This window comes from Oncorhynchus kisutch, linkage group LG17, assembly GCF_002021735.2.
Source record: "Oncorhynchus kisutch isolate 150728-3 linkage group LG17, Okis_V2, whole genome shotgun sequence".
In the NCBI taxonomy this organism is placed as follows: Eukaryota; Metazoa; Chordata; class Actinopteri; order Salmoniformes; family Salmonidae; genus Oncorhynchus; species Oncorhynchus kisutch.
In genome coordinates, this window is record NC_034190.2 from 5,436,000 (window position 1) to 5,461,198 (window position 25,199).

The following is a 25,199-nucleotide window of genomic DNA, read 5'->3' on the forward strand; positions in this document are numbered from 1 at the left end:
TTTATTTTTTTACCCAATTTGGCTCGAGGGTCTGCTATACAATTGATGAAAAAATGGTGTAGGGGGAAAAACATACGACATAATAGAATCCATGTACACAAACCGTGTGCGGTTAAAATTGGCAAAAAACAGACATTTCTTTCCACATGGCTGTGGCTAAAGCCCCGCCCTCTTCGTGGCTAAAGCCCCGCCCTCTTCAACATATAGACAGTTCAAGTCGGAAGTTTACATAAACTTAGTTTGGAGTCATTAAAACTGGTTTTTCAACCACTTTCTTGTTAACAAACCATAGTTTTGGCAAGTCGGTTAGAACATCTACTTTGTTCATGACACAAGTAATTTTTCCAACAATTGTTTACTGACAGATTTTTAAAAACGTATAATTCACTGTATCACAATTCCAGTGGGTCAGAAGTTTACATACACTAAGTTGACTGTGCCTTTAACTTCTTTGGGACCAGTATTTTGGGATAGGGGGCAGTATTTTCACGTCTGGATGAGAAGAGTGTCAAAAGTAAACGGCCTGCTACTCAGACCCAGAAGCTAAGATAAGATATGCATATTATTAGTAGATTTGGATAGAAAACACTCGGAAGTTTCTAAAACTGTTTGAATCGTGTCTGTGAGTATAACAGAACTTATTTGGCAGGCGAAACCCCGAGGACAAACCGTTCAGTGTTTTGTTGTTGCTGAGGTCACTCTCTTTTAATCCAGATTTCTAAACGACTTTCCTGCAGTTCCTATCGCTTCCACTGGATGTCAACAGTCTTTAGAAATTGGTTGAGGTTTTCCCTTTGAGAAATGAAGAGGTAAGGTTGTTCAGAACGAGGCTCGTCCTTGGGAGCAATTTCCAAATGTCTGAAGGTACCACGTTCATCTGTACAAACAATAGTACTCAAGTTTAAACACCATGGGAACCACGCAGCCGTCATACCGCTCAGAAAGGAGATGCGTTCTGTCTCCTAGAGATGAACGTACTTTGGTGCGAAAAGTGCAAATCAATCCCAGAACAACAGCAAAGGACATTGTGAAGATGCTGGAGGAAACAGGTTCAAAAGTATCTATATCCACAGTAAAGCGAGTCCTATATCGGCATAACCTGAAAGGCCGCTCAGCAAGGAAGAAGCCACTGCTCCAAAACCGCCATAAAAAAGCCAGACTATGGTTTGCAACTGCACATGGGGACAAAGAACGTACTTTTTGGAGAAATGTCCTCTGGTCTGATGAAACAAAAATAGAATTGTTTGGCCATAATGACCATCGTTATGTTTGGAGGAAAAAGGGTGAGGCTTGCAAGCCTAAGAACACCATCCCAACATTGAAGCATGGGGGTGGCAGCATCATGTTGTGGGGGTGCTTTGCTGCAGGAGGGACTGGTGCACTTCACAAAATAGATGGCATCATGAGGTAGGAAAATTATGTGGATATATTGAAGCAACATCTCAAGACATCAGTCAGGAAGTTAAAGCTTGGTCGCAAATGGGTCTTCCAAATGGACAATAACCCCAAGCATACTTTGTGGAAAATGGCTTAAGGACAACAAAGTCAAGGTATTGGAGTGGCCATCCCAAAGCCCTGACCTCAATCCTATAGAAAATTTGTGGGCAGATCTGAAAAAAGCGTATGCGAGCAAGGAGGCCAAAAACCTGACTCAGTTGCACAAGCTCTGTCAGGAGGAATGGGCCAATATTCACTTAACTTATTGTGGGAAGCTTGTGGAAGGCTACCCGAAATGTTTGACTCAAGTTAAGCAATATAAAGGCAATGCTACCAAATACTAATTGAGTGAATGTAAACTTCTGACCCACTGGGAATGTGATGAAAGAAATAAAAGCTGAAATAAATCATTCTCTCTACTATTATTCTGACATTTCACATTCTTAAAATAATGTGGTGATCCTATCTGACCTAAGACCGGGAATTGTTACTAGGATTAAATGTCAGGAATTGTAATAAACTGATTTTAAATGTATTTGGCTAAGGTGTAAATAAACCTCTGATTTGAACTGTATCTACGAATAAGGTGAGGGCACTAGAACAGTCTGCAGCACCGGCCTCACCCTACTAGAATCTGAAGAAGGGCATTCTATGCCATCAAAAAATGTGGCATACTAATTTGGTTCTGACAAAAAATACTTGAATCAGTTATAGAACCCATTGCCCTTTATGGTTGTGAGGTCTGGTGTCCGCTCACCAACCAAGAATTCACAAAATGGGACAAATACCAAATTAAGACTCTGCATGCAGAATTCTGCAAAAACACCAAATAATGTGTGCAGAGCAGAATTAGGCAGATACCCGCGAATTATCAAATTTCATAAAAGCTGTTAAATTTTACAACCACCTAAAAAGAAGCAATTCCCAAACCGTCCATAACAAAGCCATCACCTACAGAGAGATGAACCTGGAGAAGAGTCCCCTAAGCATGCTGGTCCTGGGGCTCTGTTCACAAACAGAGCCCCAGGACAGCAACACAATTAGACCCAACCAAATCATGAGAAAACAAAAAGATAATTACTTGACACATTGGAAATAATTAACAAAAAAACAGAGCCAACTAGAATGCTACTTGGCCCTAACCAGAAAGTACAAAAATAAATGTGAAAACAAACCCAATTTTGATAAACTCTCATATCTACTGGGTGAAATACCACAGTGTTGCATCACAGCAGCAAGATTTGTTGTGAAGAACAAACACCATTGTAAATTCAACCCATATTTATGTTTATTTCAAAAGGTTAGTGAAATTATTTTTCTTTTAATCCTGCGTTTGGTGATTGCATATTTTGTTCAATTTGGCTATGGAAATTAGCTGTGTCTTCGGTGGTGGTTTGACATAAATATGTGCTATGTTTTCGCCGTAAAACATTTTAGAAATCTGACTTGCTGGCTAGATAAACAAGTTGTTTATCTTTCATTTGAGCTATTGGACTTGTTAATGTGTGGAGGTTAAATATTTTTAAGAATATTTTTTGCGTTCCATGCGCCACATTCCAGCTGACGGTGGGAGGGCTGATCCCCAATTGGGAACCAAGATCTTCAACAGGTTTTAAATTGAAATTGAATTGAGAGGGAGATGGGGGATATGGAGAGAGGAAGAGAGGGATAAAGATAAGAGGTAAAAGAAAGACTATGAAAATATGGGAAAAACGATTCAGCTTTCACTTGGCCTGAAGGTCATAAGATGACATGACGTAACATAACAAGAGAGAAGGAAAGAGGATGGAAAGAGTGGAGCTAATCACACAGCAAGAGAGACGGTAAGAAATAGAGAGGTGGAGTAAAAGAATGAGAGAATGTAGAGAGGGATTGAAAAAGGACTAGAGAAAGGGAGGACTAGAGAAATAAAGGACTAGAGAAATAAAGGACTAGAGAAATAAAGGACTAGAGAAAGAGAGGACTAGAGAAATAAAGGACTAGAGAAAGAGAGGACTAGAGAAAGAGAGGACTAGAGAAATAAAGGACTAGAGAAAGAGAGGACTAGAGAAAGAGAGGACTAGAGAAAGAGAGGACTAGAGAAAGAGAGGACTAGAGAAAGAGAGGACTAGAGAAAGAGAGGACTAGAGAAATAAAGGACTAGAGAAATAAAGGACTAGAGAAAGAGAGGACTAGAGAAAGAGAGGACTAGAGAAAGAGAGGACTAGAGAAAGAGAGGACTAGAGAAAGAGAGGACTAGAGAAAGAGAGGACTAGAGAAATAAAGGACTAGAGAAATAAAGGACTAGAGAAAGGGAGGACTAGAGAAATAAAGGACTAGAGAAAGAGAAGACTAGAGATCTTTCTCTACTAGAGAAAGAGACTAGAGAAAGAGAATTGAGAAAGAAAGGACTAGAGAAATAATGGACTACAGAAATAAAGGACTAGAGAAATAAAGGACTAGAGAAAGAGAGGACTAGAGAAAGAGAAAACTAGAGATCTTTCTCTACTAGAGAAAGAGAGGACTAGAGAAATAATGGACTAGAGAAAGAGAGGACTAGAGAAAGAGAGACTAGAGAAAGAGAGGACTAGAGAAATAAAGGACTAGAGAAATAAAGGACTAGAGAAATAAAGGACTAGAGAAAGAGAGGACTAGAGAAAGAGAGGACTAGAGAAAGAGAGGACTAGAGAAAGAGAGGACTAGAGAAAGAGAGGACTAGAGAAATAAAGGACTAGAGAAATAAAGGACTAGAGAAAGGGAGGACTAGAGAAAGGGAGGACTAGAGAAATAAAGGACTAGAGAAATAAAGGACTAGAGAAAGAGAAGACTAGAGATCTTTCTCTACTAGAGAAAGAGACTAGAGAAAGAGAATTGAGAAAGAAAGGACTAGAGAAATAAAGGACTAGAGAAAGAGAAGACTAGAGATCTTTCTCTACTAGAGAAAGAGACTAGAGAAAGAGAGGACTAGAGAAATAAAGGACTAGAGAATAATGGACTAGAGAAATAATGGACTAGAGAAATAAAGGACTAGAGAAAGAGAGGACTAGAGAAAGAGAGGACTATAGAAATAAAGGACTAGAGAAAGAGAGGACTAGAGAAAGAAAGAAAGGACTAGAGAAAGAAAGGACTAGAGAAAGAGAGGACTAGAGACAGAAAGGACTAGAGAAAGAGAGGACTAGAGAAAGAGAGGACTAGAGAAATAAAGGACTAGAGAAAGAGAGGACTAGAGAAAGAGAGGACTAGAGAAAGAGAGGACTAGAGAAAGAGAGGACTAGAGAAAGAGAGGACTAGAGAAATAAAGGACTAGAGAAATAAAGGACAAGAGAAAGAGAGGACTAGAGAAAGAGAGGACTAGAGAAAGAGAGGACTAGAGAAAGAGAGGACTAGAGAAAGAGAGGACTAGAGAAAGAGAGGACTAGAGAAAGAGAGGACTAGAGAAAGAGAGGACTAGAGAAAGAGAGGACTAGAGAAAGAGAGGACTAGAGAAATAAAGGACTAGAGAAAGGGAGGACTAGAGAAATAAAGGACTAGAGAAATAAAGGACTAGAGAAAGAGAAGACTAGAGATCTTTCTCTACTAGAGAAAGAGACTAGAGAAAGAGAATTGAGAAAGAAAGGACTAGAGAAATAATGGACTACAGAAATAAAGGACTAGAGAAATAAAGGACTAGAGAAAGAGAGGACTAGAGAAAGAGAAAACTAGAGATCTTTCTCTACTAGAGAAAGAGAGGACTAGAGAAATAAAGGACTAGAGAAATAAAGGACTAGAGAAATAATGGACTAGAGAAAGAGAGGACTAGAGAAAGAGAGGACTAGAGAAATAAAGGACTAGAGAAATAAAGGACTAGAGAAATAAAGGACTAGAGAAATAAAGGACTAGAGAAAGAAAGGACTAGAGAAAGAGAGGACTAGAGAAAGAGAGGACTAGAGAAAGAGAGGACTAGAGAAAGAGAGGACTAGAGAAAGAGAGGACTAGAGAAAGAGAGGACTAGAGAAAGAGAGGACTAGAGAAAGAGAGGACTAGAGAAAGAGAGGACTAGAGAAATAAAGGACTAGAGAAATAAAGGACTAGAGAAAGGGAGGACTAGAGAAATAAAGGACTAGAGAAATAAAGGACTAGAGAAAGAGAAGACTAGAGATCTTTCTCTACTAGAGAAAGAGACTAGAGAAAGAGAGGACTAGAGAAATAAAGGACTAGAGAAATAATGGACTAGAGAAATAATGGACTAGAGAAATAAAGGACTAGAGAAAGAGAGGACTAGAGAAAGAGAGGACTATAGAAAGAGAGGACTAGAGAATAAAGGACTAGAGAAAGAGAGGACTAGAGAAAGAAAGGACTAGAGAAAGAGAGGACTAGAGAAAGAGAGGACTAGAGACAGAAAGGACTAGAGAAAGAGAGGACTAGAGAAATAAAGGACTAGAGAAAGAGAGGACTAGAGAAAGAGAGGACTAGAGAAAGAGAGGACTAGAGAAAGAGAGGACTAGAGAAAGAGAGGACTAGAGAAAGAGAGGACTAGAGAAAGAGAGGACTAGAGAAAGAGAGGACTAGAGAAATAAAGGACTAGAGAAATAAAGGACTAGAGAAAGGGAGGACTAGAGAAATAAAGGACTAGAGAAAGAGAAGACTAGAGATCTTTCTCTACTAGAGAAAGAGACTAGAGAAAGAGAATTGAGAAAGAAAGGACTAGAGAAATAATGGACTACAGAAATAAAGGACTAGAGAAATAAAGGACTAGAGAAAGAGAGGACTAGAGAAAGAGAAAACTAGAGATCTTTCTCTACTAGAGAAAGAGAGGACTAGAGAAATAAAGGACTAGAGAAATAAAGGACTAGAGAAATAATGGACTAGAGAAAGAGAGGACTAGAGAAAGAGAGACTAGAGAAAGAGAGGACTAGAGAAATAAAGGACTAGAGAAATAAAGGACTAGAGAAATAAAGGACTAGAGAAAGAGAGGACTAGAGAAAGAGAGGACTAGAGAAAGAGAGGACTAGAGAAAGAGAGGACTAGAGAAAGAGAGGACTAGAGAAATAAAGGACTAGAGAAATAAAGGACTAGAGAAAGGGAGGACTAGAGAAAGGGAGGACTAGAGAAATAAAGGACTAGAGAAATAAAGGACTAGAGAAAGAGAAGACTAGAGATCTTTCTCTACTAGAGAAAGAGACTAGAGAAAGAGAATTGAGAAAGAAAGGACTAGAGAAAGAGAAGACTAGAGATCTTTCTCTACTAGAGAAAGAGACTAGAGAAAGAGAGGACTAGAGAAATAAAGGACTAGAGAAATAATGGACTAGAGAAATAATGGACTAGAGAAATAAAGGACTAGAGAAAGAGAGGACTAGAGAAAGAGAGGACTATAGAAAGAGAGGACTAGAGAAATAAAGGACTAGAGAAAGAGAGGACTAGAGAAAGAAAGGACTAGAGAAAGAGAGGACTAGAGAAAGAGAGGACTAGAGACAGAAAGGACTAGAGAAAGAGAGGACTAGAGAAAGAGAGGACTGGAGAAATAAAGGACTAGAGAAAGAGAGGACTAGAGAAAGAGAGGACTAGAGAAGAGAGGACTAGAGAAAGAGAGGACTAGAGAAAGAGAGGACTAGAGAAAGAGAGGACTAGAGAAAGAGAGGACTAGAGAGATAGAGAAGAGAGGACTAGAGAAATAAAGGACTAGAGAAAGAGAGGACTAGAGAAAGAGAGGACTAGAGAAAGAGAGGACTAGAGAAAGAGAGGACTAGAGAAAGAGAGGACTAGAGAAAGAGAGGACTAGAGAAATAAAGGACTAGAGAAAGGGAGGACTAGAGAAATAAAGGACTAGAGAAATAAAGGACTAGAGAAAGAGAAGACTAGAGATCTTTCTCTACTAGAGAAAGAGACTAGAGAAAGAGAATTGAGAAAGAAAGGACTAGAGAAATAATGGACTACAGAAATAAAGGACTAGAGAAATAAAGGACTAGAGAAAGAGAGGACTAGAGAAGAGAAACTAGAGATCTTTCTCTACTAGAGAAATAAAGGACTAGAGAAATAATGGACTAGAGAAAGAGAGGACTAGAGAAAGAGAGACTAGAGAAAGAGAGGACTAGAGAAATAAAGGACTAGAGAAATAAAGGACTAGAGAAATAAAGGACTAGAGAAAGAAAGGACTAGAGAAAGAGAGGACTAGAGAAAGAGAGGACTAGAGAAAGAGAGGACTAGAGAAAGAGAGGACTAGAGAAAGAGAGGACTAGAGAAAGAGAGGACTAGAGAAAGAGAGGACTAGAGAAAGAGAGGACTAGAGAAATAAAGGACTAGAGAAATAAAGGACTAGAGAAAGGGAGGACTAGAGAAATAAAGGACTAGAGAAATAAAGGACTAGAGAAAGAGAAGACTAGAGATCTTTCTCTACTAGAGAAAGAGACTAGAGAAAGAGAGGACTAGAGAAATAAAGGACTAGAGAAATAATGGACTAGAGAAATAATGGACTAGAGAAATAAAGGACTAGAGAAAGAGAGGACTAGAGAAAGAGAGGACTATAGAAAGAGAGGACTAGAGAAATAAAGGACTAGAGAAAGAGAGGACTAGAGAAAGAAAGGACTAGAGAAAGAGAGGACTAGAGAAAGAGAGGACTAGAGACAGAAAGGACTAGAGAAAGAGAGGACTAGAGAAAGAGAGGACTAGAGAAATAAAGGACTAGAGAAAGAGAGGACTAGAGAAAGAGAGGACTAGAGAAAGAGAGGACTAGAGAAAGAGAGGACTAGAGAAAGAGAGGACTAGAGAAAGAGAGGACTAGAGAAATAAAGGACTAGAGAAATAAAGGACTAGAGAAAGAGAGGACTAGAGAAAGAGAACTAGAGATCTTTCTCTACTAGAGAAAGAGAGGACTAGAGAAATAAAGGACTAGAGAAATAAAGGACTAGAGAAATAATGGACTAGAGAAAGAGAGGACTAGAGAAAGAGAGACTAGAGAAAGAGAGGACTAGAGAAATAAAGGACTAGAGAAATAAAGGACTAGAGAAATAAAGGACTAGAGAAATAAAGGACTAGAGAAAGAAAGGACTAGAGAAAGAGAGGACTAGAGAAAGAGAGGACTAGAGAAAGAGAGGACTAGAGAAAGAGAGGACTAGAGAAATAAAGGACTAGAGAAAGAGAGGACTAGAGAAAGAGAGGACTATAGAAAGAGAGGACTAGAGAAATAAAGGACTAGAGAAAGAGAGGACTAGAGAAATAAAGGACTAGAGAAAGAAAGGACTAGAGAAAGAGAGGACTAGAGAAAGGGAGGACTAGAGACAGAAAGGACTAGAGAAAGAAAGGACTAGAGAAAGAGAGACTAGAGATCTTTCTCTACTAGAGAAAGCAACTAGAGAAAGAAAGGACTAGATAAAGAGAATTGAGAAAGAAAGGACTAGAGAAATAATGGACTAGAGAAAGAGAAGACTAGAGATCTTTCTCTACTAGAGAAAGAGACTAGAGATCTTCTCTACTAGAGAAAGAGACTAGAGAAAGAGAGGACTAGAGAAATAAAGGACTAGAGAAAGAAAGGACTAGAGAAATAATGGACTAGAGAAATAATGGACTAGAGAAATAATGGACTAGAGAAAGAGAGGACTAGCGAAAGAGAGGACTAGAGAAAGAGAGGACTAGAGAAGAGAAGGACCTAGAGAAAGAGAGGACTAGAGAAGGACTAGAGAAAGAGGACTAGAGAAAAGAGAGGACTAGAGAAAGAGAGGACTAGAGAAAGAGAGGACTAGAGAAATAAAGGACTAGAGAATAAAGGACTAGAGAAAGAGAGGACTAGAGAAAGAGAGGACTAGAGAAAGAGAAGACTAGAGAAAGAGAGGACTAGAGAAAGAGGACTAGAGAAAGAAGGACTAGAGAAATAAAGGACTAGAGAAAGAGAGGACTAGAGAAAGAGAGGACTAGAGAAATAAAGGACTAGAGAAATAAAGGACTAGAGAAAGGGAGGACTAGAGAAATAAAGGACTAGAGAAATAAAGGACTAGAGAAAGAGAAGACTAGAGATCTTTCTCTACTAGAGAAAGAGACTAGAGAAAGAGAATTGAGAAAGAAAGGACTAGAGAAATAATGGACTACAGAAATAAAGGACTAGAGAAATAAAGGACTAGAGAAAGAGAGGACTAGAGAAAGAGAAGACTAGAGATCTTTCTCTACTAGAGAAAGAGAGGACTAGAGAAATAAAGGACTAGAGAAATAATGGACTAGAGAAAGAGAGGACTAGAGAAAGAGAGGACTAGAGAAAGAGAGACTAGAGAAAGAGAGGACTAGAGAAATAAAGGACTAGAGAAATAAAGGACTAGAGAAAGAGAGGACTAGAGAAAGAGAGGACTAGAGAAAGAGAGGACTAGAGAAAGAGAGGACTAGAGAAAGAGAGGACTAGAGAAAGAGAGGACTAGAGAAAGAGAGGACTAGAGAAAGAGAGGACTAGAGAAAGAGAGGACTAGAGAAAGAGAGGACTAGAGAAAGAGAGGACTAGAGAAATAAAGGACTAGAGAAAGGGAGGACTAGAGAAAGAAAGGACTAGATAAAGAGAATTGAGAAAGAAAGGACTAGAGAAATAATGGACTAGAGAAAGAGAAGACTAGAGATCTTTCTCTACTAGAGAAAGAGACTAGAGATCTTTCTCTACTAGAGAAAGAGACTAGAGAAAGAGAGGACTAGAGAAATAAAGGACTAGAGAAAGAAAGGACTAGAGAAATAATGGACTAGAGAAATAATGGACTAGAGAAATAATGGACTAGAGAAAGAGAGGACTAGCGAAAGAGAGGACTAGAGAAAGAGAGGACTAGAGAAAGAGAGGACTAGAGAAAGAGAGGACTAGAGAAAGAGAGGACTAGAGAAAGAGAGGACTAGAGAAAGAGAGGACTAGAGAAATAAAGGACTAGAGAAATAAAGGACTAGAGAAATAAAGGACTAGAGAAAGAGAGGACTAGAGAAAGAGAGGACTAGAGAAAGAGAAGACTAGAGAAAGAGAGGACTAGAGAAAGAGGACTAGAGAAAGAAGGACTAGAGAAATAAAGGACTAGAGAAAGAGAGGACTAGAGAAAGAGAGGACTAGAGAAATAAAGGACTAGAGAAATAAAGGACTAGAGAAAGGGAGGACTAGAGAAATAAAGGACTAGAGAAATAAAGGACTAGAGAAAGAGAAGACTAGAGATCTTTCTCTACTAGAGAAAGAGACTAGAGAAAGAGAATTGAGAAAGAAAGGACTAGAGAAATAATGGACTACAGAAATAAAGGACTAGAGAAATAAAGGACTAGAGAAAGAGAGGACTAGAGAAAGAGAAGACTAGAGATCTTTCTCTACTAGAGAAAGAGAGGACTAGAGAAATAAAGGACTAGAGAAATAATGGACTAGAGAAAGAGAGGACTAGAGAAAGAGAGGACTAGAGAAAGAGAGACTAGAGAAAGAGAGGACTAGAGAAATAAAGGACTAGAGAAATAAAGGACTAGAGAAAGAAAGGACTAGAGAAAGAGAGGACTAGAGAAAGAGAGGACTAGAGAAGAGAGGACTAGAGAAAGAGAGGACTAGAGAAAGAGAGGACTAGAGAAAGAGAGGACTAGAGAAGAGAGGACTAGAGAAAGAGAGGACTAGAGAAAGAGAGGACTAGAGAAAGAGAGGACTAGAGAAAGAGAGGACTAGAGAAATAAAGGACTAGAGAAAGGGAGGACTAGAGAAATAAAGGACTAGAGAAATAAAGGACTAGAGAAAGAGAAGACTAGAGATCTTTCTCTACTAGAGAAAGAGACTAGAGAAAGAGAATTGAGAAAGAAAGGACTAGAGAAATAAAGGACTAGAGAAATAAAGGACTAGAGAAAGAGAAGACTAGAGATCTTTCTCTACTAGAGAAAGAGACTAGAGAAAGAGAGGACTAGAGAAATAAAGGACTAGAGAAGAGAGGACTAGAGAAAGAAAGGACTAGAGAAAGAAAGGACTAGAGACAGAAAGGACTAGAGACAGAAAGGACTAGAGACAGAAAGGACTAGAGACAGAAAGGACTAGAGACAGAAAGGACTAGAGACAGAAAGGACTAGAGACAGAAAGGACTAGAGAAAGAAAGGACTAGAGAAAGAAAGGACTAGAGAAAGAAAGGACTAGAGAAAGAGACTAGTGAAATAAAGGACTAGAGAAAGAAAGGACTAGAGACAGAAAGGACTAGAGACAGAAAGGACTAGAGACAGAAAGGACTAGAGAAAGAGAGGACTAGAGAAATAAAGGACTAGAGAAATAAAGGACTAGAGAAAGGGAGGACTAGAGAAATAAAGGACTAGAGAAAGAGAAGACTAGAGATCTTTCTCTACTAGAGAAAGAGACTAGAGAAAGAGAATTGAGAAAGAAAGGACTAGAGAAATAATGGACTACAGAAATAAAGGACTAGAGAAATAAAGGACTAGAGAAAGAGAGGACTAGAGAAAGAGAAAACTAGAGATCTTTCTCTACTAGAGAAAGAGAGGACTAGAGAAATAAAGGACTAGAGAAATAAAGGACTAGAGAAATAATGGACTAGAGAAAGAGAGGACTAGAGAAAGAGAGACTAGAGAAAGAGAGGACTAGAGAAATAAAGGACTAGAGAAATAAAGGACTAGAGAAAGAGAGGACTAGAGAAAGAGAGGACTAGAGAAAGAGAGGACTAGAGAAAGAGAGGACTAGAGAAAGAGGACTAGAGAATAAAGGACTAGAGAAATAAAGGACTAGAGAAAGGGAGGACTAGAGAAAGGGAGGACTAGAGAAATAAAGGACTAGAGAAATAAAGGACTAGAGAAAGAGAAGACTAGAGATCTTTCTCTACTAGAGAAAGAGACTAGAGAAAGAGAATTGAGAAAGAAGGACTAGAGAAAGAGAAGACTAGAGATCTTTCTCTACTAGAGAAAGAGACTAGAGAAAGAGAGGACTAGAGAAATAAAGGACTAGAGAAATAATGGACTAGAGAAATAATGGACTAGAGAAATAAAGGACTAGACAAAGAGAGGACTAGAGAAAGAGAGGACTATAGAAAGAGAGGACTAGAGAAATAAAGGACTAGAGAAAGAGAGGACTAGAGAAAGAAAGGACTAGAGAAAGAGAGGACTAGAGAAAGAGAGGACTAGAGACAGAAAGGACTAGAGAAAGAGAGGACTAGAGAAAGAGAGGACTGGAGAAATAAAGGACTAGAGAAAGAGAGGATAGAGAAGAGAGGACTAGAGAAAGAGAGGACTAGAGAAAGAGAGGACTAGAGAAAGAGAGGACTAGAGAAAGAGAGGACTAGAGAAATAAAGGACTAGAGAAATAAAGGACTAGAGAAAGAGAGGACTAGAGAAAGAGAGGACTAGAGAAAGAGAGGACTAGAGAAAGAGAGGACTAGAGAAAGAGAGGACTAGAGAAAGAGAGGACTAGAGAAAGAGAGGACTAGAGAAAGAGAGGACTAGAGAAATAAAGGACTAGAGAAAGGGAGGACTAGAGAAATAAAGGACTAGAGAAATAAAGGACTAGAGAAAGAGAAGACTAGAGATCTTTCTCTACTAGAGAAAGAGACTAGAGAAAGAGAATTGAGAAAGAAAGGACTAGAGAAATAATGGACTACAGAAATAAAGGACTAGAGAAATAAAGGACTAGAGAAAGAGAGGACTAGAGAAAGAGAAAACTAGAGATCTTTCTCTACTAGAGAAAGAGAGGACTAGAGAAATAAAGGACTAGAGAAATAAAGGACTAGAGAAATAATGGACTAGAGAAAGAGAGGACTAGAGAAAGAGAGACTAGAGAAAGAGAGGACTAGAGAAATAAAGGACTAGAGAAATAAAGGACTAGAGAAATAAAGGACTAGAGAAAGAAAGGCCTAGAGAAAGAGAGGACTAGAGAAAGAGAGGACTAGAGAAAGAGAGGACTAGAGAAAGAGAGGACTAGAGAAAGAGAGGACTAGAGAAAGAGAGGACTAGAGAAAGAGAGGACTAGAGAAAGAGAGGACTAGAGAAATAAAGGACTAGAGAAATAAAGGACTAGAGAAAGGGAGGACTAGAGAAATAAAGGACTAGAGAAATAAAGGACTAGAGAAAGAGAAGACTAGAGATCTTTCTCTACTAGAGAAAGAGACTAGAGAAAGAGAGGACTAGAGAAATAAAGGACTAGAGAAATAATGGACTAGAGAAATAATGGACTAGAGAAAGAGAGGACTAGAGAAAGAGAGGACTAGAGAAAGAGAGGACTATAGAAAGAGAGGACTAGAGAAATAAAGGACTAGAGAAAGAGAGGACTAGAGAAAGAAAGGACTAGAGAAAGAGAGGACTAGAGAAAGAGAGGACTAGAGACAGAAAGGACTAGAGAAAGAGAGGACTAGAGAAAGAGAGGACTAGAGAAATAAAGGACTAGAGAAAGAGAGGACTAGAGAAAGAGAGGACTAGAGAAAGAGAGGACTAGAGAAAGAGAGGACTAGAGAAAGAGAGGACTAGAGAAAGAGAGGACTAGAGAAATAAAGGACTAGAGAAATAAAGGACTAGAGAAAGAGAGGACTAGAGAAAGAGAGGACTAGAGAAAGAGAGGACTAGAGAAAGAGAGGACTAGAGAAAGAGAGGACTAGAGAAAGAGAGGACTAGAGAAAGAGAGGACTAGAGAAAGAGAGGACTAGAGAAATAAAGGACTAGAGAAAGGGAGGACTAGAGAAATAAAGGACTAGAGAAATAAAGGACTAGAGAAAGAGAAGACTAGAGATCTTTCTCTACTAGAGAAAGAGACTAGAGAAAGAGAATTGAGAAAGAAAGGACTAGAGAAATAATGGACTACAGAAATAAAGGACTAGAGAAATAAAGGACTAGAGAAAGAGAGGACTAGAGAAAGAGAAAACTAGAGATCTTTCTCTACTAGAGAAAGAGAGGACTAGAGAAATAAAGGACTAGAGAAATAAAGGACTAGAGAAATAATGGACTAGAGAAAGAGAGGACTAGAGAAAGAGAGACTAGAGAAAGAGAGGACTAGAGAAATAAAGGACTAGAGAAATAAAGGACTAGAGAAATAAAGGACTAGAGAAAGAGAGGACTAGAGAAAGAGAGGACTAGAGAAAGAGAGGACTAGAGAAAGAGAGGACTAGAGAAAGAGAGGACTAGAGAAAGAGAGGACTAGAGAAAGAGAGGACTAGAGAAAGAGAGGACTAGAGAAAGAGAGGACTAGAGAAATAAAGGACTAGAGAAAGGGAGGACTAGAGAAATAAAGGACTAGAGAAATAAAGGACTAGAGAAAGAGAAGACTAGAGATCTTTCTCTACTAGAGAAAGAGACTAGAGAAAGAGAATTGAGAAAGAAAGGACTAGAGAAATAAAGGACTAGAGAAATAAAGGACTAGAGAAAGAGAAGACTAGAGATCTTTCTCTACTAGAGAAAGAGACTAGAGAAAGAGAGGACTAGAGAAATAAAGGACTAGAGAAATAATGGACTAGAGAAATAATGGACTAGAGAAATAATGGACTAGAGAAAGAGAGGACTAGAGAAAGAGAGGACTATAGAAAGAGAGGACTAGAGAAATAAAGGACTAGAGAAAGAGAGGACTAGAGAAATAAAGGACTAGAGAAAGAAAGGACTAGAGAAAGAGAGGACTAGAGAAAGGGAGGACTAGAGACAGAAAGGACTAGAGAAAGAAAGGACTAGAGAAAGAGAAGACTAGAGATCTTTCTCTACTAGAGAAAGCAACTAGAGAAAGAAAGGACTAGATAAAGAGAATTGAGAAAGAAAGGACTAGAGAAATAATGGACTAGAGAAAGAGAAGACTAGAGATCTTTCTCTACTAGAGAAAGAGACTAGAGATCTTTCTCTACTAGAGAAAGAGACTAGAGAAAGAGAGGACTAGAGAAAATAAAGGACTAGAGAAAGAAAGGACTAGAGAAATAATGGACTAGAGAAATAATGGACTAGAGAAATAATGGACTAGAGAAAGAGAGGAACTAGCGAAAGAGAGGACTAGAGAAAGAGAGGACTAGAGAAAGAGAGGACTAGAGAAAGAGAGGACTAGAGAAAGAGAGGACTAGAGAAAGAGAGGACTAGAGAAAGAGAGGACTAGAGAAATAAAGGACTAGAGAAATAAAGGACTAGAGAAATAAAGGACTAGAGAAAGAGAGGACTAGAGAAAGAGAGGACTAGAGAAAGAGAGGACTAGAGAAAGAGAAGACTAGAGAAAGAGAGGACTAGAGAAAGAGGACTAGAGAAAGAGAGGACTAGAGAAATAAAGGACTAGAGAAAGAGAGGACTAGAGAAAGAGAGGACTAGAGAAATAAAGGACTAGAGAAATAAAGGACTAGAGAAATAAAGGACTAGAGAAATAAAGGACTAGAGAAATAAAGGACTAGAGAAAGAGAAGACTAGAGATCTTTCTCTACTAGAGAAAGAGACTAGAGGAAAGAGAATTGAGAAAGAAAGGACTAGAGAAATAATGGACTACAGAAATAAAGGACTAGAGAAATAAAGGACTAGAGAAAGAGAGGACTAGAGAAAGAGAAGACTAGAGATCTTTCTCTACTAGAGAAAGAGAGGACTAGAGAAATAAAGGACTAGAGAAATAATGGACTAGAGAAAGAGAGGACTAGAGAAAGAGAGGACTAGAGAAAGAGAGACTAGAGAAGAGAGGACTAGAGAAATAAAGGACTAGAGAAATAAAGGACTAGAGAAAGAAAGGACTAGAGAAAGAAAAGAGAGGACTAGAGAAAGAGAGGACTAGAGAAAGAGAGGACTAGAGAAAGAGAGGACTAGAGAAAGAGAGGACTAGAGAAAGAGAGGACTAGAGAAAGAGAGGACTAGAGAAAGAGAGGACTAGAGAAAGAGAGGACTAGAGAAAGAGAGGACTAGAGAAATAAAGGACTAGAGAAATAAAGGACTAGAGAAAGGGAGGACTAGAGAAATAAAGGACTAGAGAAATAAAGGACTAGAGAAAGAGAAGACTAGAGATCTTTCTCTACTAGAGAAAGAGACTAGAGAAAGAGAATTGAGAAAGAAAGGACTAGAGAAATAAAGGACTAGAGAAATAAAGGACTAGAGAAAGAGAATACTAGAGATCTTTCTCTACTAGAGAAAGAGACTAGAGAAAGAGAGGACTAGAGAAATAAAGGACTAGAGAAAGAGAGGACTAGAGAAGAAAGGACTAGAGAAAGAAAGGACTAGAGACAGAAAGGACTAGAGACAGAAAGGACTAGAGACAGAAAGGACTAGAGACAGAAAGGACTAGAGACAGAAAGGACTAGAGACAGAAAGGACTAGAGACAGAAAGGACTAGAGACAGAAAGGACTAGAGAAAGAAAGGACTAGAGAAAGAAAGGACTAGAGAAAGAAAGGACTAGAGAAAGAGACTAGTGAAATAAAGGACTAGAGAAAGAAAGGAATAGAGAAAGAAAGGACTAGAGACAGAAAGGACTAGAGACAGAAAGGACTAGAGACAGAAAGGACTAGAGACAGAAAGGACTAGAGACAGAAAGGACTAGAGACAGAAAGGACTAGAGACAGAAAGGACTAGAGACAGAAAGGACTAGAGACAGAAAGGACTAGAGAAAGAAAGGACTAGAGAAAGAAAGGACTAGAGAAAGAAAGGACTAGAGAAAGAAAAGACTAGAGAAAGAGACTAGAGAAAGAAAGGACTAGAGAAAGAAAGGACTAGAGAAAGACAGGACTAGAGAAAGAAAGGATGAGAAAAAGAGAGCTACTCACGGGGTCTCCAGCATGACGCGACACACACAGGCCATGGTGCTCAGACAGTCTGTGGTGTCTTCAATGGGTAAGGTCTTATTCTATAACACAGACAGGAGAGGGAGACAGAGAGTAAATACCAGCAATGGCCCCTGGAGGGAAATGGAGAGTAAATACCTACTCTGGCCCCTGGGGGGAGACGGAGAGTAAATACCCACGCTGGCCCCTGGGGGGAGACGGAGAATAAATACCTACGCTGGCCCCTGGGGGGAGACGGAGAGTAAATACCAGGCTTGGGGTGTGGTGAGGCAAGTATAGGGTGACTTGGGGTGTGGTTAGGCAAGTATAGGGTGACTTGGGGTGTGGTGAGGCAAGTATAGGGTGACTTGGGGTGTGGTGAGGCTAGTATAGGGTGACTTGGGGTGTGGTGAGGCAAGTATAGGGTGACTTGGGGTGTGGTGAGGCTAGTATAGGGTGACTTGGGGTGTGGTGAGGCTAGTATAGGGGGACTTGGGGTGTGGTGAGGCTAGTATAGGGTGACTTGGGGTGTGGTGAGGCTAGTATAGGGTGACTTGGGGTGTTGTGAGGCTAGTATAGGGTGACTTGGGGTGTGGTGAGGTAAGTATAGGGTGACTTGGGGTGTGGTGAGGCTAGTATAGGTTGACTTGGGGTGCGGTGAGGCTAGTATAGGGGGACTTGGGGTGTGGTGAGGCTAGTATAGGGTGACTTGGGGTGTTGTGAGGCTAGTATAGGGTGACTTGGGGTGTGGTGAGGCTAGTATAGGTTGACTTGGGGTGCGGTGAGGCTAGTATAGGGGGACTTGGGGTGTGGTGAGGCTAGTATAGGGTGACTTGGGGTGTGGTGAGGCTAGTATAGGGGGACTTGGGGTGTGGTAAGGCTAGTATAGGGTGACTTGGGGTGTGGTGAGGCTAGTATAGGGGGACTTGGGGTGTGGTGAGGCTAGTATAAGGTGAAGACTCATCTCTTCAGTAGGTCCTATGATTGAATGTAGTCTGGCCCAGGAGTGTGAAGGTGAACGGAAAGGCTCTGGAGCAACGAACCACCCTTGCTGTCTCTGCCTGGCCGGTTCCCCTCTTTCCACTGGGATTCTCTGCCTCTAGCCCTATTACAGGGGCTGAGACACTGGCTTACTGGTGCTCTTCCATGCCATCCCTAGGAGGGGTGCGTCACTTGAGTGGGTTGAGTCACTGATGTGGTCTTCCTGTCTGGGTTGGCGCCCCCCCCCCCCTTGGGTTGTGCCATGGCGGAGATCTTTGTGGGCTATACTCAGCCTTGTCTTAGGATGGTAAGTTGGTGGTTGAAGATATCCCTCTAGTGGTGTGGGGGCTGTGCTTTGGCAAAGTGGGTGGGGTTATATCCTGCCTGTTTGGCCCTGTCTGGGGGTATCATCGGATGGGGCCACAGTGTCTCCTGACCCCTCCTGTCTCAGCCTCCAGTATTTATGCTGCAGTAGTTTATGTGTCGGGGGGCTAGGTCCAGTCTGTTATTTCTGGAGTACTTCTCCTGTCTTATCCGGTGTCCTGTGTGAATTTAAGTATGCTCTCTCTAATTCTCTCTTTCTTTCTCTCTCTCTTGGAGTACCTGAGCCCTAGGACCATGCCTCAGGACTACCTGGCCTGATGACTCCTTGTTGTCCCCAGTCCACCTGGTCGTGCTGCTGCTCCAGTTTCAACTGTTCTGCCTGAGGCTATGGAACCCTGACGTATTCACTCTGATTACTATTATTTGACCATGCTGGTCATCTTTGAACATCTTGGCCATGTTCTGTTATAATCTCCACCCAGCACAGCCAGAAGAGGACTGGCCACCCCTCATAGCCTGGTTTCTTCCTAGGTTTTGGCCATTCTAGGGAGTTTTTCCTAGCCACCGTGCTTCTACACCTGCATTGCTTGCTGTTTGGGGTTTTAGGCTGGGTTTCTGTACAGCACTTTGAGATATCAGCTGATGTAAGAAGGGCTATATAAATACATTTGATTTGATTTGGGTTGGTAGCTTTCGTAAAGACTAGTATTGGCTCTTGTTTAAGGGGGCAGGAGTTGGCCGCTAGTTAACATTAAGAACCAGAGGGAGGGGTGTGATGGGGGAAGGAGGTAGGGACTAGAACAAGGGGACAGGGGTCGTGACTGACCTCTGACACAAACTTGGTGGTGGCGTTACTCAGGGTCTTCAGCATGGGCGTGGCCTCGGCGTAGAACAGAGACATCCGATTGGCCATCTCATTGTTCACCTCGTTCTCTGCCTCCAACTGCAGCAGAGAGAGATGGTTTTGAACAAGGCAACATTTGCATATTTGGCACAGGATTCCACTTTAACTGTTGTGTATTGTTAAGTCATCTAATGTGACATCATTCAATGCTTTTCCTGTTTGCAATTCATTAAACATCTACATAGAGAGTAAACACCGTGGTGATGAGTAAACACTGTGGTGGTGAGTAAACACTGTGGTGGTGAGTAAACACCGTGGTGGTGAGTAAACACTGTGGTGATGAGTAAACACTGTGTTGATGAGTAAACACTGTGGTGATGAGTAAACACCGTGGTGGTGAGTAAACACTGTGGTGATGAGTAAACACTGTGGTGATGAGTAAACACTGTGGTGATGAGTAAACACTGTGGTGATGAGTAAACACTGTGGTGATGAGTAAACACTGTGGTGATGAGTAAACACTGTGGTGATGAGTAAACACTGTGGTGGTGAGTAAACACTGTGGTGATGAGTAAACACTGTGTTGATGAGTAAACACTGGTAATGAGTAAACACTGTGTTGATGAGTAAACACTGTGGTGATGAGTAAACACTGTACTATGTGGTGGTGAGTAAACACTGTGGTAATGAGTAAACACTGTGTTGATGAGTAAACACTGTGGTGATGAGTAAACACTGTGGTGATGAGTAAACACTGTACTATGTGGTGGTGAGTAAACACTGTGGTAATGAGTAAACACTGTGGTGATGAGTAAACACTGTGGTGATGAGTAAACACTGGTGGGGAGTAAACACTGTGGTGGTGAGTAAACACTGTGGTGGTGAGTAAACACTGTGGTGATGAGTAAACACTGTGGTGATGAGTAAACACTGTGGTGGTGAGTAAACACTGTGGTGATGAGTAAACACTGTGTTGATGAGTAAACACTGTGGTGGTGAGTAAACACTGTGGTGGTGAGTAAACACTGTACTATGTGTTGATGAGTAAACATTGTGGTGATGAGTAAACACTGTGGTGGTGAGTAAACGCTGGTAATGAGTAAACACTGTGTTGATGAGTAAACACTGTGGTGATGAGTAAACACTGTACTATGTGGTGGTGAGTAAACACTGTGGTGATGAGTAAACACTGTGGTGATGAGTAAACACTGTACTATGTGGTGGTGAGTAAACACTGTGGTAATGAGTAAACACTGTGTTGATGAGTAAACACTGTGGTGATGAGTAAACACTGTGGTGATGAGTAAACACTGTGGTGGTGAGTAAACACTGTGGTGGTGAGTAAACACTGTGGTGATGAGTAAACACTGTGGTGATGAGTAAACACTGTGGTGATGAGTAAACACTGTGGTGATGAGTAAACACTGTGGTGGTGAGTAAACACTGTGGTGATGAGTAAACACTGTGTTGATGAGTAAACACTGTGGTGGTGAGTAAACACTGTGGTGGTGAGTAAACACTGTACTATGTGTTGATGAGTAAACTTTGTGGTGATGAGTAAACACTGTGGTGGTGAGTAAACGCTGGTAATGAGTAAACACTGTGTTGATGAGTAAACACTGGTAATGAGTAAACACTGTACTATGTGTTGATGAGTAAACACTGTGGTGATGAGTAAACACTGTACTATGTGTTGATGAGTAAACACTGTGGTGATGAGTAAACACTGTGTTGATGAGTAAACACTGTGGTGATGAGTAAACACTGTGTTGATGAGTAAACACTGGTAATGAGTAAACACTGTGTTGATGAGTAAACACTGTGGTGATGAGTAAACACTGTACTATGTGGTGGTGAGTAAACACTGTGGTAATGAGTAAACACTGTGTTGATGAGTAAACACTGTGGTGATGAGTAAACACTGTGGTGATGAGTAAACACTGTACTATGTGGTGGTGAGTAAACACTGTGGTAATGAGTAAACACTGTGTTGATGAGTAAACACTGTGGTGATGAGTAAACACTGGTGGGGAGTAAACACTGTGGTGGTGAGTAAACACTGTGGTGGTGAGTAAACACTGTGGTGATGAGTAAACACTGTGGTGATGAGTAAACACTGTGGTGGTGAGTAAACACTGTGGTGATGAGTAAACACTGTGTTGATGAGTAAACACTGTGGTGGTGAGTAAACACTGTGGTGGTGAGTAAACACTGTACTATGTGTTGATGAGTAAACATTGTGGTGATGAGTAAACACTGTGGTGGTGAGTAAACGCTGGTAATGAGTAAACACTGTGTTGATGAGTAAACACTGTGGTGATGAGTAAACACTGTACTATGTGTTGATGAGTAAACACTGTGTTGATGAGTAAACACTGTGTTGATGAGTAAACACTGTGGTGATGAGTAAACACTGTGGTGATGAGTAAACACTGTGGTGATGAGTAAACACTGTGGTGGTGAGTAAACACTGTGTTGATGAGTAAACACTGTGTTGATGAGTAAACACTGGTAATGAGTAAACACTGTGTTGATGAGTAAACACTGTGGTGATGAGTAAACACTGTACTATGTGGTGGTGAGTAAACACTGTGGTAATGAGTAAACACTGTGTTGATGAGTAAACACTGTGGTGATGAGTAAACACTGTGGTGATGAGTAAACACTGTACTATGTGGTGGTGAGTAAACACTGTGGTAATGAGTAAACACTGTGTTGATGAGTAAACACTGTGGTGATGAGTAAACACTGTGGTGGTGAGTAAACACTGTGGTGGTGAGTAAACACTGTGGTGGTGAGTAAACACTGTGTTGATGAGTAAACACTGTGGTGATGAGTAAACACTGTGGTGATGAGTAAACACTGTACTATGTGGTGATGAGTAAACACTGTGGTGGTGAGTAGCTTTGATCTTTTTCACATGTGACTATGGTAACAGTTTGTCATGAACACTGTTACCCTAGCAACTGCCTGACAGATTAGCCAAGTGATCCAGGTTAAAGGCACCAGTGTAGCACAGGCCAACATGTCCTTACCTGCTGGTTGTTCAGCCTGTTTCTACTGATTGTCCTCCTGTAGTAGCTGAAGTCATTCTGAATGGCTGGGTTTGTCATCTATAGGGGGAAAGAGAGGGAGGGGGAGACAGAGAGAGAGGGTAGTGGGGAGAGAGGAAGGGAGAGAGTGAGCGAGATGGAGGGGGAGAGGAAAAGGGAGGCGGGGAGAGAGAGGGTTAGGGAGGGGGAGAGGGAGGTGGGGGAAAGAGGAGGGGAGGGAGAGCGAGACAAAGATGGACAGTGGCTAGAATAAGTACAGTTAAAAAACAGTACTATATACTCTTAAGATGACCTAGTGTCCCACTGAAGGACAACAGGAAGGAGAGAAAGACTGGTCATTCACAACAGGAAGTAGAGAAAGACTGGTCATTCACAACAGGAAGTAGAGAAAGACTGGTCATTCACAACAGGATGGAGAGAAAGACTGGTCATTCACAACAGGAAGGAGAGAAAGACTGGTCATTCACAACAGGAAGTAGAGAAAGACTGGTCATTCACAACAGGAAGGAGAGAAAGACTGGTCATTCACAACAGGAAGTAGAGAAAGACTGGTCATTCACAACAGGATGGAGAGAAAGACTGGTCATTCACAACAGGATGGAGAGAAAGACTGGTCATTCACAACAGGAAGGAGAGAAAGACTGGTCATTCACAACAGGAAGTAGAGAAAGACTGGTCATTCACAACAGGAAGGAGAGAAAGACTGGTCATTCACAACAGGAAGTAGAGAAAGACTGGTCATTCACAACAGGATGGAGAGAAAGACTGGTCATTCACAACAGGAAGGAGAGAAAGACTGGTCATTCACAACAGGAAGGAGAGAAAGACTGGTCATTCACAGCAGGAAGTAGAGAAAGACTGGTCATTCACAGCAGGAAGGAGAGAGACTGGTCATTCACAACAGGAAGTAGAGAAAGACTGGTCATTCACAACAGGAAGTAGAGAAAGACTGGTCATTCACAACAGGATGGAGAGAAAGACTGGTCATTCACAACAGGAAGTAGAGAAAGACTGGTCATTCACAACAGGAAGGAGAGAAAGATTGGTCATTCACAACAGGAAGGAGAGAAAGACTGGTCATTCACAACAGGAAGTAGAGAAAGACTGGTCATTCACAGCAGGAAGTAGAGAAAGACTGGTCATTCACAACAGGAAGTAGAGAAAGACTGGTCATTCACAACAGGAAGTAGAGAAAGACTGGTCATTCACAACAGGAAGGAGAGAAAGACTGGTCATTCACAACAGGAAGTAGAGAAAGACTGGTCATTCACAACAGGAAGTAGAGAAAGACTGGTCATTCACAACAGGATGGAGAGAAAGACTGGTCATTCACAACAGGAAAGTAGAGAAAGACTGGTCATTCAAAACAGGAAGTAGAGAATGACTGGTCATTCACAACAGGAAGTAGAGAAAGACTGGTCATTCACAACAGGAAGGAGAGAAAGACTGGTCATTCACAACAGGATGGAGAAATACTGGTCATTCACAACAGGAAGTAGAGAAAGACTGGTCATTCAAAACAGGAAGGAGAGAAAGACTGGTCATTCACAACAGGAAGTAGAGAAAGACTGGTCATTCACAACAGGATGGAGAAATACTGGTCATTCACAACAGGAAGTAGAGAAAGACTGGTCATTCACAACAGGAAGGAGAGAAATACTGGTAATTCACAACAGGAAGTAGAGAAAGACTGGTCATTCACAACAGGAAGTAGAGAAAGACTGGTCATTCACAACAGGAAGGAGAGAAAGACTGGTCATTCACAACAGGATGGAGAGAAAGACTGGTCATTCACAACAGGAAGGAGAGAAAGACTGGTCATTCACAACAGGATGGAGAGAAAGACTGGTCATTCACAACAGGATGGAGAGAAAGACTGGTCATTCACAGCAGGAAGGAGAAGTATGTATAGGAAAGGGATATGAAGTGTTATGAAGGTAAGGACCACTTTTCCCTCCCCCTCCCTCCCTCCCTCTTTCTCTCCTCCTCCCAAATCCGTCGCTCCTCCTCCTCCTCCTCACTTTTAGTTCGTCGAAGCTGAGGGTGAAGTGGAGTATCTCAGCGAACTGTTTGGCCAGGGCCTGTTCTCTCTCTAGATGCTGCATGGGAGCGTAGGGAGGGCTCGTCAGCGCCTCCAACAGGCTACGCAAGGCATTTTCTACAAAGACACATGTACATAATGTTAGTATCATTACCATTAGTATTCAGTCAGCTGATCATGTAAGTTTTCATAAGAGCTAGTGGCTCCTCAGAACGGTCTTATAGCCACATTACACACATGTGATTCATAAATAGTATTGTCTGCATTCCTGTGTCCTTGTCCTAATCATATCCCTTACTATGGTGTCCATTCGCATGCTATTGAACCCAGACCACGGTATAGATGCATGTAGCTCTGTCAAAGTAATGGCTCAGCCTGTCCCGTGGGGACCAATCCCTTCCCTCTGAATCATTAACTATTCAACAGCTCTTCTATAAATAGAGTACTGATGTGTTTTATCTGAGACGGCCTGGATAGAATCTTCACTCTCCCTCCTCCTGCTGCTAGCTCAGAGCTACTGGAGCATAGATATATAATTAATAGAATCTCCACTCTACCTCCTGCTGCTGCTAGCTCAGAGCTACTGGAGCATAGATATATAATTAATAGAATCTCCACTCTCCCTCCTGCTGCTAGCTCAGAGCTACTGGAGCATAGATATATAATTAATAGAATCTCCACTCTCCCTCCTGCTGCTGCTAGCTCAGAGCTACTGGAGCATAGATATATAATTAATAGAAACTCCACTCTCCCTCCTCCTGCTGCTAGCTCAGAGCTACTGGAGCATAGATATATAATTAATAGAATCTCCACTCTCCCTCCTGCTGCTGCTAGCTCAGAGCTACTGGAGCATAGATATATAATTAATAGAAACTCCACTCTCCATCCTCCTGCTGTTGGCCCATAG

The 25,199-nt window shown here is 41.1% G+C and overlaps 1 protein-coding gene across 5 annotated transcripts in view; it reads right to left on the bottom strand.

Moving 5' to 3' along the window:
* The window catches only part of LOC116354507 (protein FAM49A), a 135,832-nt gene that overhangs the window by 2,690 nt on the left and 107,943 nt on the right, over window positions 1–25,199 (bottom strand). For all 5 annotated transcript variants that reach the window (XM_031795024.1, XM_031795028.1, XM_031795025.1 and 2 more), the window contains 4 exons: window positions 24,273–24,409; window positions 22,234–22,311; window positions 19,181–19,297; window positions 17,053–17,132 (listed from right to left, as the gene is read on the bottom strand). In XM_031795024.1, the coding sequence (XP_031650884.1) occupies window positions 17,053–17,132; window positions 19,181–19,297; window positions 22,234–22,311; window positions 24,273–24,409 (412 nt within the window). The remainder of the gene's footprint in view (window positions 1–17,052; window positions 17,133–19,180; window positions 19,298–22,233; window positions 22,312–24,272; window positions 24,410–25,199) is intronic.